Source organism: Nicotiana sylvestris, chromosome 6, assembly GCF_000393655.2.
Source record: "Nicotiana sylvestris chromosome 6, ASM39365v2, whole genome shotgun sequence".
In the NCBI taxonomy this organism is placed as follows: domain Eukaryota; kingdom Viridiplantae; phylum Streptophyta; class Magnoliopsida; order Solanales; family Solanaceae; genus Nicotiana; species Nicotiana sylvestris.
In genome coordinates, this window is record NC_091062.1 from 195,631,802 (window position 1) to 195,645,089 (window position 13,288).

Consider the following 13,288-nt stretch of genomic DNA (forward strand, 5'->3'; position numbering starts at 1 on the left):
GAACCCATCTGACTTTCCGAACCTTGAATACAAAAAGTTGAAGGAACAACATCCATTGATGACATTGCTTTTCCTGATTTGACTGCTGATGTTCAGAAGACCGAAGAATCGATGTACCGAAGGAGCCTTTGTGAATATCAAGCTTTGATTTCTTAAACTTCCGTCAAAACCAGCATATCCAGCTATCTCCTCTAATGTAGGAGTAAGCTCGAAGTCAGAGAAACGAAAAACATTGTGAACAGGGTCCCAGAAAGTTACTAACGCCGCAATCAGATCATCACGGGGTTTAACTTTCATAATGTCCGTGAGATTTCCCAAATGCTTGACGACCCATTTTTGACCGTCTTCGCCTAAATCATACCACCACATTTGAAGCTGACATAGAAATTCTTCCGTACTTGTGGATGAGGGGCTTTGTGTGGTGCTCATTTTGCATCTGAAATTTAATTTTGATAAAGTCAAAATTTATTTTGAAAATTTATACTAAAAAAAATCATTTTCGAAAATTTCTTTTTTTTTATTTATTAAATACCTTTATTTCAAAATTTAAAACTATTTTTTTCGAAATTTTTAAAACAACCCATTTTATTCCTTTCTTCTCACCGTGATTTTATTTAAGCTGGTCAACAAGCATGTTCGAGGCAAATGAATGCACAAGTAACAAGTAGGATGCATCATGATGGTCTTTTTATTTTGGGTTCACCTGTCCTAGACAGACCCAACCCCTGTGTTGAGTCTCCAAGGCCAAATGCATATGATGCAAATATTCGTTCCTACTAGGGATCCGGTACATGGCTGAGTTATTCTAAGTGTAAAACCTTAGGTTGATTGTTCTAAACCTGGCTTACCCAAACGGACAGTTTGAGCCGAAGCGGGGGCAACGTACCGGGAGCACGAAAGTCTGCCCGGCCTAGTTACTTGTCCCAACTCCGTCTTATTTGGTATGACTTTAACAGAAAGGTGGGTCACGCGCACGTGTACACCATAAATTCAGAAGACTCAGAAAGAAAGGGGTTTCGTAGCAGTTGTATATATTCACAATTCAAATAATATTAAAGCGGTAAAAATTTTTTTTAGCATATTAGCATATAAACAGTTGAAAATCATATAGTAAATAAAGCCAATAAAAACAGATATTTTAAGCTCGAATTCTTTAAACCCTGAACCAATGGTTCTGGGTTATAATAACACTGGTACTTTTAAGTCCCCAGCAGAGTCGCCAGAGCTGTCGCACCTCCCTTTTACCGCGCCCGCGGGGCGCGAGGGGAGTTTTCTCCAATTGAAGGACAGTCGAAACGGGATTTGTTTATTTGTTTCAAAGTCGCCACCTGGGAATTTTAAGGCATCCCAAGTCACCACTTTTAATCCCTGAATCGAGGAGAATATGACTCTGTTTATTATTCTGCGAACCAGAAATCCTGAGTAAGGAATTCTGTTAATCCGGAAGAAGGTGTTAGTCATTTCCGAATTCCGTGGTTCTAGCACGGTCGCTTAACTGTTTTTATTATTGGCTTAATTATCTTGATTTTTATTAAATACTTTTTTATTACATGATTTTACTACCGTTTTTTACTTATTGTTTACAATTATATGGACGAATTACGCGTACGTATATTCGTATTATATATTTTTTATAAGTACCAGGGATTGTTCCACGCGTACGTGTACACAATAAAATTGTCCATGTTATAGTTTTTATAAAAAAATATATATATTAAAAATAAAGTCAGGAACACCATCACCCTTTTTATTTAGAATGAACTGCACACCTCGAGTTATATGAAATTATTTTAACGTCCTCGAAGAAATCCCTTATTTTAAATATTCGCTCGAAATTGCGCGTACGCATAATCCGAATTTTTTGCTTTTAAAAATATAATCAGGGTACGCGAACGTATCCTTAATTGCGCAAAGTATTTGTAATGATATTAGGGATTTTTCCACAAATTGTTTATTACATTATGAGAAATCTTCATTTAAGATACCCTTTAATTCTTGGAAAAAAAAATTCACAATTTATTGAATGTTGCCCGTTGATTATAATTTCCGCATATAACATGTTCATCCAAGACTATTCAAATTCTAAATAAAGAATAAAAACATGATTAATAATATTCTTCACAAATACAACATATATATCTACATGCCCAATAATGAATTGTATATGAAACTAAAAATGATTTATAAAGGGAAGAATATTTTTTTTAAGAACTTTTATTATTTCTATTTAGTGCAAGTCCTATTTCTAATTGTCGTTGATAAAAAGTGTTGCAATTTGTATATCTCATCTTATTCTCATATACTTGCTTTTAATCTAATAGGCCTAATTATTTATTTAGGATGGTAAATAGGCATCAAATTGATAATAAAGGGAATTATTGTACAAATTAATTAACAACATTGCTTTACATGCCACCTAAACATTCGTAGCACTTTAACATCGTAATGAGCCATAACAACTCAACTCACTATCCACTAATGGTTCTATAAATACCTGTTATCATACCACATAAGAACGTACAACTTATATCATTTCATCCATAACTAAATCAAGTATAAGAATAAACTAGCAATATAGTTTTGATATTTTCACTCTATTCTAACAACGCCATAAGGCCTAGTAAATAGCCAGTTTTTATGTCATGTTTCTTGCCTTGACAGTTCAAATATGATTAAACTAATGAGATGAAGGACTAACATTATTAAAAAGCTTTATACGAACTTTCAAAGTAAGACAATTAGCTCATAGCTATCAAATTGAATTCATTACTAATTAACTAACATGAAACGAAAAATGAAATTTAAACTGATAAACTTGGACAAATAGAAAAACAGAATTTCAATTCAAGCTTCATTGATGAGTCATGTTGAATCTCTTTCCAACTTAAAATTTAAAAGATATGTACCTGAAAATGAAGGTAGAAGGAGTAAATTTCAGCAGTAGCAGCAGTAACAAAATCAGCAGAATATACCAATAACACAGCAAGTCTGAACAAAACCCGTAACCCAGATGAACAGTGACAGAGACTTGAGAAAAATTTCAGATTTGGACTGAACAATATTCACAAGCAAACAACGGACAGATTCTAGAAAGATAACATTTCAGATTTCAGTTTCTTTCCTCTTCCTGTTTCAGATTCCTATTTCACATTTCTTTCTTTCTGTTTTTCACAAATGTGTATGTATTTCTGTGTGTATTTCCTAATGTTTTGGAAATCATCCTCTATTAAACAGATAACCTGAAGAAAAATAAAAACTGCCTTTCTAAATCAGATTGTTCCTCCTCTTAAAATCTACCCAAAATCTCAGTTTTCCTTGTTCTAATCTCTCTGAAAACTGAACTTTAAAATTTCTGTCTGTAAACTGATTTCTCTCTCTCTGAAAACTCTTAAAGTCTGTCTAAATTCTGTTCTGAAATCTCTCAAAAAAAACTCTTAAACTCCCTTCAAGTTTTCTGAAAAACTCTTAAATCAGATTTTTTTTCTCTTTCAAAATCTGAGTCTCTCTAAACTCTCTTTCTCTGAAAAACTCCTCTTCCAAATCAGTCCCAATTCCCTCTATCTTATACAGGTCTGTCCCCCCTTTTTTAAGTGCTGCCCGGACCCCTTTTATCTTTTAAAAACAAAAAAATTCCATTGAAATCTGCTTTTACTACTTTAAATCTCATTAAGTTAACTTTTTCCTGATTTCCAGCAATCCATTATCCTTTGTTCCCCATTAGTATCATTAACTAATAGCCATTAACACTCCATTATCAGCACACTATCACATTATTTCAATCCCAATAGTACCCCCTGAAATCCTGATGTTATTACTGGAAAATCAGAACCTACTACAAAACAGATTCTATAATCTGTATAAACTTAATTATCCTTCTGATTTACAGCTATAACCAATCCTATTAACCTCATAACACAATTGTATTTGACCAACTTTTGTAAACTTGATTTCAAACTGGACATTACAACAATATTACACTGAGTTCAACATGATAATTCAAACTGAACTTCAAATTTGAACCAAAATCAAACAAACACAGGAGCATTGTCAATATACTGACAATGCCCTGAAACTTACTGATTTCAGAAATTAACATATACACAACATTCATTTTGCTTCACTGATTTGCAAACAAACATGATTTAATTGACGAGTATTAATCAGTTGACTATTTACGACATTTGTCCATAATCTGTCTAAAACAATAGAAGCAGACTGTTTCAGTCAGCATTTTCAGAAATGAAAATTCGTAATATAACTAATCGATGAACTTAATCGAGTCGATTACACACATTGTAAATAATCACAACCAACAGAAATAATTCATATTCGGATTAAGTAGACGGGTAGGAGACAAAGATGACAGAATTAATCAAAATAAAAACATGAAAAATTAACAGGTTATTAAACAAACAAGAATACATGTAGAATACTCATAAGAAACAGAAAAAATACCTTTGAATCCTTCAATTTTATTCCGACTTGGACTCAACTTGGATTCGGACATTGTTTGAAATCAAACAGACCTTAGTCGAAGTATTTTCCACTGAAAATACTTCGACTAAGGTCGATTAAACCTCAAACTTTATTTAATCTGAACGAAATCCAAAAGTTTGGTATTTTCAGGGTTCTTGAAAGTTCGATTTGGGATTTAACCATTTCTGGTCAGATTCAAGGAGAACCAAACATGATACAAGGGTGAGGGTAGCCTAGGGGTCATTTGGTGTCAGCTTAAAACAAATCTGAGTTTGTTCTTGTTTGGTCCGAATCTTCAAAAGAAGATTCAAGAAACTTGGAACTGATTCGAGCTAAACAAACAATAGATCCATACTCAAGGTGGTTAGGGGAAGCTATGGTGTCGATTTGGGGCTGTTAGGTTTAGATCTAAACTCGGCTCGAATCTTCAAATGAAGATTCGAGAACCTTCAAGCAGATTCGAGCCAAGTGGCTAGCATAACTGGATAGAGGATGTTCAGGGGGTTCTAGGTTGTTAAGGTGGTGACCGGCGGCGTTGATGCCGCCGGGTTTCAGGCTTTGGGGTCTTAGGGCGGCTAGGGTTAAGGGATTTGGTTTGGAACGATGATGAACAGGAGCAGAGGGGGGGGTGTTTAGTTAGGGGGCCGGGGTAAGGATTATGGGTTTATATAGGGGAATGGTGGGTGGATATTGACCGTCCGATCAATCAAAATGAAAGGCCGGGATCTACTCACTTAACCAAACGACGTCGTTTGGCTTAAGTTTGGGGGGACGGGTTGAACCGGGTGTTGGATCGGGTAAGATTATGGGTTAGGTTCGTGGGATCTCAGCTGTTGGTTGGCTTTGATCCAACGGTCACTAATAAACCACAATCAAACGATGTCATTTTGACTCGTTTGATATTGGACCGGATGCCTGGTTTGTTTGGATTGGGCTGTGGGGGGATAAATTGATTTGGGCCTGGATTTTAATCCAGGTCCAAATTTTTACAAGTTGTATATATTTTTTTATTTTCTGATTTTATTAATTAATAAAATCCTAATCAAAAAATAAAAACAAAAATTATCATTACAATAATATTAACTATAAAATAATTTTAACTTCACAAAAATATATTAATTACTCTATAACAATTATTTAACACATAGACAAAACATCAATCACACAGTGGAATATTTAGAACGATTGCATATTTTTTGTGATTTTATTTAAATTATCTTTTAAATGCATAATTAAATCCTATATGCATGCAACATGTATTTTATTTTATTTTTCATTTTATTTATGACAAAGTAAACATTTTATGGTCATAACACAAACATTTAACACTATGCAAAAATTCAAAAATTACACAGTAAAAGAAATTTATTTTATTTTTTGATTTTATTTTGGAGTAGTTTTCGTAAGGCAAAAATCACGTGCTCACAATAGTTTCTCAGTCCATAAGGAGTTTGGTCTAGCAATCCATTGTTGTATGTAAATCAGTAGGAAGTTAGCTGGATAGTAGTAATACTCGGCCAGTAATGGCGTCGCGTCTGTTAAAATGAACGTAGTAATCACACTTGTTTCGCCTTGATCCTTTAGTAAATATGTGCATCTTGAGGGTACACTAGGCAATCTGAATTACTACCAAAAGATAAAAATCGCATAGCTAAACACGTGATAACACCACTTGAGTTAGACAGGATCATCATGCAGTCGTTTCGTTTTGTTAGTGTCAAGCATGTGATGAATAATTAACTGAACCTCATACGTATGCTCGTTAATATATAAGGTCGAATATGCCTAATTTCTTCGCCTAAGGATAATCCGTTTCGATACTGTTGTGCGTCAATCCCATGTTTCAGTTTTCTTGAATAATAGAATATAGAACGAAGGCCATCCCTCTTTGTACAAACTCTGCTGCAATTTTCTCATTTTTGTGTCAGTTGTACGCTAATAGCTAATGAGGTGCATTTTCTCAGCATGCAATCAATCAAGGTATTTTCTTGTGTTTATTAGAGACAAACTTAATAGAAGAATGTAGCTGCTATAGGATATCCTTTTAAAATAAAGACGAGATGAGCCTCGACAAAAATAAAGAAAAACGCACAAATTGCGGGGCCCTCGTTAGATGATATATTGAAGCATTCAATCCCTAAGGTGGATCGTTTAGAAAATTTCACGACCCTCCCGGAATAATAACGCGATAGCCTCTTTAAGCGCGTATTTAATAATTTTACCTTCTTAAATTCGGGTGCGCATTTATGTGACCCAAATCCAAATCCCGACGGATTCGAGATGTGTTTCTAATCACGGGTACATTGATTGTGACGTGGTTCGAGATGCGTGTCCATGACGTCGCAAATTCCTTTTAAAAACAAGAATGAGACGAGCCTCGACAAACAAAATGTACAAAAGTTGTGGGGCCCTCTAATGTATATATATATATATCAAAGTATTTAGAATTCGGGATGAGCCGTTTAACGAATTTTTACGACCTTCCTCAAAATAACAAGACGCTAGTTGTTTTAGGCGCGCCTCTAATAATTTATTTTCCTTAATTCGGGTGCACATTTATGTGACCCAAATCCAAATCTCAACCGAGTCGAGATATATCGATAGCCACGGGTGCATTGATGTAACGTGGTTCGAGATATGTTTTCACGACGTTGCAATTCTTGTAAAATAATAATAACGACAAAAGCGGTTAAAAGTTAAAATTTGCACATAAGTTCATATTTGTATAAAATCAGATAATCAAGCCGAATATAACAGTTGAGCGACCGTGCTAGAACCACGGAACTCGGGAATGCCTAACACCTTCTCCCGGGTTAACAGAATTCCTTATCCGGATTTCTGGTACGCAGACTGTAATATGGAGTCATTCTTTTCCTCGATTCGGGATTAAAATTGGTGACTTGGGACACCCTAAATCTCCCAAGTGGCGACTCTGAAATAAATAAACCAATCCCGTTTCGATTGTCCTTTAATTGGAAAAAACTCCCTTGCGCCCTCGCGGGTGTGTAAAAAGGAGGTGTGACACATAACAAAAGAGATTAGTTCCATACAATAAAATTTAAGAGCACTTAGGAACTCAAGATAGAAAGAATTCACTCACTCTCAGAAATAACATTCATATGCCACAAAAGATGCATCATAGGCTTGCCCGTAGTGTACTACTCTATTAATCAAGCTCATTCAGTCTAGGATCAAGTAAGACTTTATTTGATTGTAATGTAGGCTGAGGGACGGGTAGGATACATTTAGATATAAGAGTGACTACACCTCCCTAAGCACTTTAATACATACATTTAACATTTAAAACCCCATTTATGTCAAACCAAAACTCCACCTTCACATCAATGTATATTAACTCCATACTTCTTTAAGCACAATTACATCAAAAGCCACCACCACAAGGAATATTCTTCACAACAATACAACTATTTTTTTCTTTTCTTTCTTTTTCAATTCAAGTGTCTCTTACTTTTTTAAAACAGTGCCCCTTTCTCCTTATTTCATTAGTTCCACTCAAAAGCCAAACCAACCGCTCCACACTTTAACTTTTACAAATTTCATAACAATTCAAGTGCTCATGAGAGGTGAAAAGGTTTAAATATATGATTAATTCAAACAAATGGGTAAGGCTTGTAATGTGGTTTGCCAAAAAAACAAGATTACAGGCTCAAAGGGGTTAACTACGATACATAACAATTAGGTGGGTAAAATATACATATCTGGCTCAACAAAGAAACGTCTATATCACTTCCAAGACTGAAAAAAATTACTATTTTGCTTTGCAAACACACGGGGCAAGTTCTAGACATCAAATGCAATGCACTGAATAATACAAAACCTTACATACACATGGCACATAACTCACTCAGGATTGGATTCATCAAGACACTCTAGTCAAAGTAGTTAAGCAAAGTTAAAATCATATAATTTAAGGTATTTATACAAGAGTCAAAAACCGAGCCTAAGCGTCACAACCAAAGTACTCACTATTCTCAAGGCATAACAAATTCAAGAGATATTGCTTCATTTCACAACACAACACAATGGCTACTCCCAAAAAAAAAACTAACTACACCCGATTCAAACAAAACCCTTAAAAAAGAACCGCGGCACAAAGAAAAACCAAGGGGGAATTACTACACAACCTACAAAGAAAATCTTTTTGTCCTTTTTTCTTTAGACTTAAATCCCTCAAGAAAATTGTCTAGGATATCCATCGTCGGGAAAAGTCCAATCTTTACTATGTAAAAAAAATTATTCAATTAAACTAACATAACTAAAATAGCATAGAAAGTCACCCAGACAATCTCCTCACCCCACACTTAAAATTGTGCATTGTCCCCAATGCACACCATACTAATAAGAGGGCAAAAGAAACTCACTGGTAGGCCAAAGGCCGAAGAACTAGCAGCTCATGGGGTACTTAGACTTCTCCCGGGCTTGGTCCTTCGTGCGGGTACTTCACACTTAGTTCCAACCATCTGGTTTGTTGTTGCATCTTTTCAATAGCTTTGTTCTCCATGCTCCTAGAAACTCAAAAATCGACACAACAAAAATAATACAATAAAAAAAACAAAGCAGTAAAGCTAGGTTGCCTCCTAACAAGCGCTTGATTTAACGTCGTGGCACGACGTGAATCACTTTTTGCCTCCACTTTGAACTTATGAATTGGACCCCTAGTTTTGATTCTGCTCTATAATCATGCTCTTGGGGTGATGGAACGAATCTGACTGGCCCAATAAAATAATGTAGTATTCTGCACTTCTTGGCCTTTGGATGAGATGTGTATTCTCGACTTTCTGGCAAGAAGCATTCCAGAATGTAGGCAACTTGTTCCTCATTCCTTGACTCCTCAAGTGGCTCGGAAGACTCTATTTCCATATCATCATTCAAACACAATGTGGAAAAATGCTTGGAGTGTGGACCAATGCGCTCAACTACAAGAACATTGGGACTGTCTATATTCTCAACACTAATGACAATAGAGTCAACTAAATATGTATCCTCAATATCCTTGGTTGACTCTAGTATCTCTTCTACGACATCGGCATCCTCAAAATCTAGTTCGATTGATTGTTGGTGTTTTACTCTGGCCTTCTCCTCTAGCTCCTCAATTCTTGTATCTAATTCACGCCTTCTTGGATACTATTCACAATATTGGCTTGTTGAGCATTAAAATTTTCAACCAGTTGACTCATGTGAATATTCAAGTTGTGAATAGTTTCCTCCTGCCTTTCTATCTGCAGTTGTAATTTACTATGTTGTTCCAAAATGCACTTTAACATATCTTCGATCTTCTTTAGGTCAGCTTCCCTAGGTTCTTTTTTCCTATTAACTTCACCAGAAAAAGAAGAATCATCAAAGTAAGGGGTTGGGGGAAGGTAAGAAATATAACCACAACTGTGAAAGTGACCATCTTGACCATCACACATATCACGCACATTCCACACATAAGATTGAGTTGGTGCGCAAAACTCGTTCTCGGGAATATTTTGATAATTTTGCCCTGGGTGATTTCCTTCACAATATATATAAGGAGGATTAAAAGTAGAATTACCAACATCAAAATTCCCATAATTCCATGATGCCATGTTTCTCAAATAAAACAAAAATAAAAAAAATCAAATACTAAAAAATAAAAGTTCAAACTTGAAACCTAGCAATATGTACACCTACAACTACACCATTAGTTCCCCGGCAACGGCGCCAAAATTTGATCACGCCCAACTATGCCTTATAAAAAGGACTAAGCGGTCGTTGCAAATATAACCTGGTTTACAAGTCCGGAGTCGAATCCCACAGAGAACTAAGGTCTAGCTACAGCTGTTCAATATTGCTAAGAAGACAAGCTCGAACAATTCCTAAGTTATAAATATTAAGATTCTTATATCTAATTAATAAAATAATTAAATTAGTAGATTAACAACTAAAGATACTACGGGTTGGAGAAAAGATTAAGGAGGTCTAGAGTTATGATTTTTCCAATTGTCGAAATCCTTCCCGCTATGTCTCTATAATTTCGCCTAAGTATTCTCTACCGATCATGAGCGCTCTGCGTGTTGTAATTCTCTCTCGAGTAATTACGACAATTTACTAGACATACTCTCCTGAGTTACGCTAGTTGGCTTTAATTACAACTCACTTAGATCGCACCCAAAGTTTCGTTATCCCTAATCTCACCTTTAAACCCTTGGTTATTGATTCCTTACATACGTCGGGAGTGATGTTGTTCAACAACTACCTAAATATGCACTCTCTCCCGAGTGATACATACTAAATAGGAATAGCTAATTGAGGATGCTATCAATTAACTACAACAAGAACGTAGTTGAACAAATAGAGATTATACTACGACTCAATTATATAAAAACATAACAAGAATTTATCCTACAAAAGGTTCTATCAAAACCCTAGATAACAAATTAGCTATTCATAATAGTATGTAAAACTATAATACTAAAAGTCATAACCAACAATGAAAAATAGGAAGAGGAAGGAAAAACTCGTAGAAGAATTCCCCGCCTTGCTCCTATTGTGTCTCTGCCTATTTAGGTCGAATCTATGTCAAAAGTATGTCCAACCCCCTCAAAATAGCATTTTTACATGTATTTATACCAAGTAGGGTCGGGCCCAGAAGAAAAAAACCTTTCATGCGAACTAGGACTTAGCTCTGTAAAAATTGAACAGTCGCGCCGCAGGCTGCGTTGCACCATGTGGCGCGTTAGTGCATTTTATCCGCAACCTCTTATTTTTCGTGTCAGGCCTCAATTCACACTACTGTGACGCGCCTTGCGGTGCCCCATGCGGCGCGACAGTGTAGTTTTGTTAGAGTGAACTTGTTTCATCCTCTTTTAACATTCGGACTTGGTACACGACATCCTAACACGATACCAGCTTAATGTATTGGGCTTTTACTCAGACTTCAAAGCTCCAAATTGATCAATATATCTCCAAATTAACTTTTGAGCTCAGGATTACTTCCTGCAAGCCATAAAACACGTACTAAGTGCAATTCACTATCATTTAAACTCAAACGCATGTAAAAAATACAGTCATTGGCATGTAATACTACGGCTAAAATACGGGTTTCTAGCCTAACATCAATTATCATGTGTTGGTGTATGATAGGGCCCCCACAAGTCTACATGAAGTAATTCAAATATTTTGGTGGATGAAGCGGTTTTTAAGGGAATGGCAATCTAATCTGTCTAGCCATTGGACAGATTGAACAAACAAAGGGTTGTTTGGGTGCAAACTTAACTAGTAAAGTAGATATTTTCCTCATTTTTACAAAAGTTACATGTCCTAGCCTATTGTGCCACAAATAATTAATATTACTTCCTGAAGATGAAGAACAAATAGGAGAAGAATTTGCACTAAAAGGATCAGTTTTATTGCATGAATAGACACTATTTACATTGTTCAATGAGTAAAATGGATCATTTACAATTGGTAATGAATAAGATGGATGAATGTGATCCTTTTTACTACTAGCATTCTTGTCAGAAATGAAAACACAAGAATGAGACTGACTAGGAACAGTAGATAGACTCAAGCTTGAACCGCTGTGACACTTTGAACAAAGGAAGTACAATCCACTTCTTGCCTTACCAATCTCCAGAGACCTCTTCATTGAAGGAGCCTGCATTAGACAAAGATACTTATTGAAATTAACCATGCAATCAAGATGCATTGTTAAAGAGGGAATTGAAATGAGGTTGTATTTGAAACTAGGCACATACAAAACCCTAACCAAAGTCAGCTTAGGACTGAGTAAAGCATCACCAATTTCTATCACTTTTACCTTATATCCATTAGGCAAGGTAACAAGGAAGGGGTAAGGTAAAGTTCTAATATTGGTGAGGAAAGATTTTCTGTATGTCATGTGGTTTGTAGCTCCACTATCTAGTATCCACAAATCAACAATTGAATTTGAACATCTACACATAGTTGTTTCAGCTATCTCTTTATAAGTATAGCAAGCTAGAATACCTGCGAAGTTGACGACTCCACTGGTGATCATATTTGAATTTTCTTCTGCATTGTTGATTTTGAAGTTCTCTAGCAAACTCAACAGCTGGTTGTATTGTTCTTTTGTCATGTTCGGAAGGTTCTGATTCTGATTCCTGTTATCAGCATCTTCATTGTTACATACTTGCATTTCTTCACACTGACCACATACATTTGCAGCAGATCCTGTGTTCCTTCCCCTTGTAAACTTGAAGTCATGTGGAAATTCATGTAATTTATAGCATTTTTCCTTGGTATGTCCCTGCTTCGTACAATAATCACAATACAACTTGGACTTATTAAGAGGAAATGGAGGTCTATAGGGGTTCTGTCCTGCAGTATTGCCCTGTGGGTTATAATTGGTTCTAAATTTGTTGCTTTCTAGTCCATTGACATTCAGAGAGGTGGACTCCATGATTAGGCGATTGTTTGGCCTAATTTCTCTCTGCTTTTCCTCCTGGATAAAGATGGAAAAGGCCCGTGCAATACTAGGCAAGGGGTTTATCATCAGAATACTTCCCCTAACCACTGTGTAGACTTCATCGAGTCCCATTAAAAATTGAATTAACCTTCAATTTTGTTCTGCCTTGTACAATGCCTTGGCACCACAGGTGCACTGACATCCACATTGGGTATACGCGTTCAAGGTATTAAGCTCCCCCCATGGCTTTTTCATTTTGGTGTAGTATCCAATTATGTCTAAGGTTTTTTGATTTAGATCGTTAATTTCCTTTTATAACTGATAAAGTTTTGCTCCATTTATTTGATCATACCTGTCCTCGAGCTCTTGCCATAACTCCTT

General features: G+C 35.8%; 1 protein-coding gene across 1 annotated transcript in view; it reads right to left on the minus strand.

Moving 5' to 3' along the window:
* LOC138871893 (uncharacterized) overlaps positions 1–13,039 on the minus strand; it is a 49,272-nt gene extending 36,233 nt beyond the window's left edge. Inside the window, exons 1-3 of the mRNA XM_070149813.1 lie at positions 12,469–13,039; positions 12,230–12,381; positions 11,815–12,118 (exon numbers count right to left, since the gene is read on the minus strand). Coding sequence (XP_070005914.1) covers positions 11,815–12,118; positions 12,230–12,381; positions 12,469–13,039 — 1,027 coding nt within the window. The remainder of the gene's footprint in view (positions 1–11,814; positions 12,119–12,229; positions 12,382–12,468) is intronic.
* Positions 13,040–13,288: the final 249 nt, after the last annotated feature.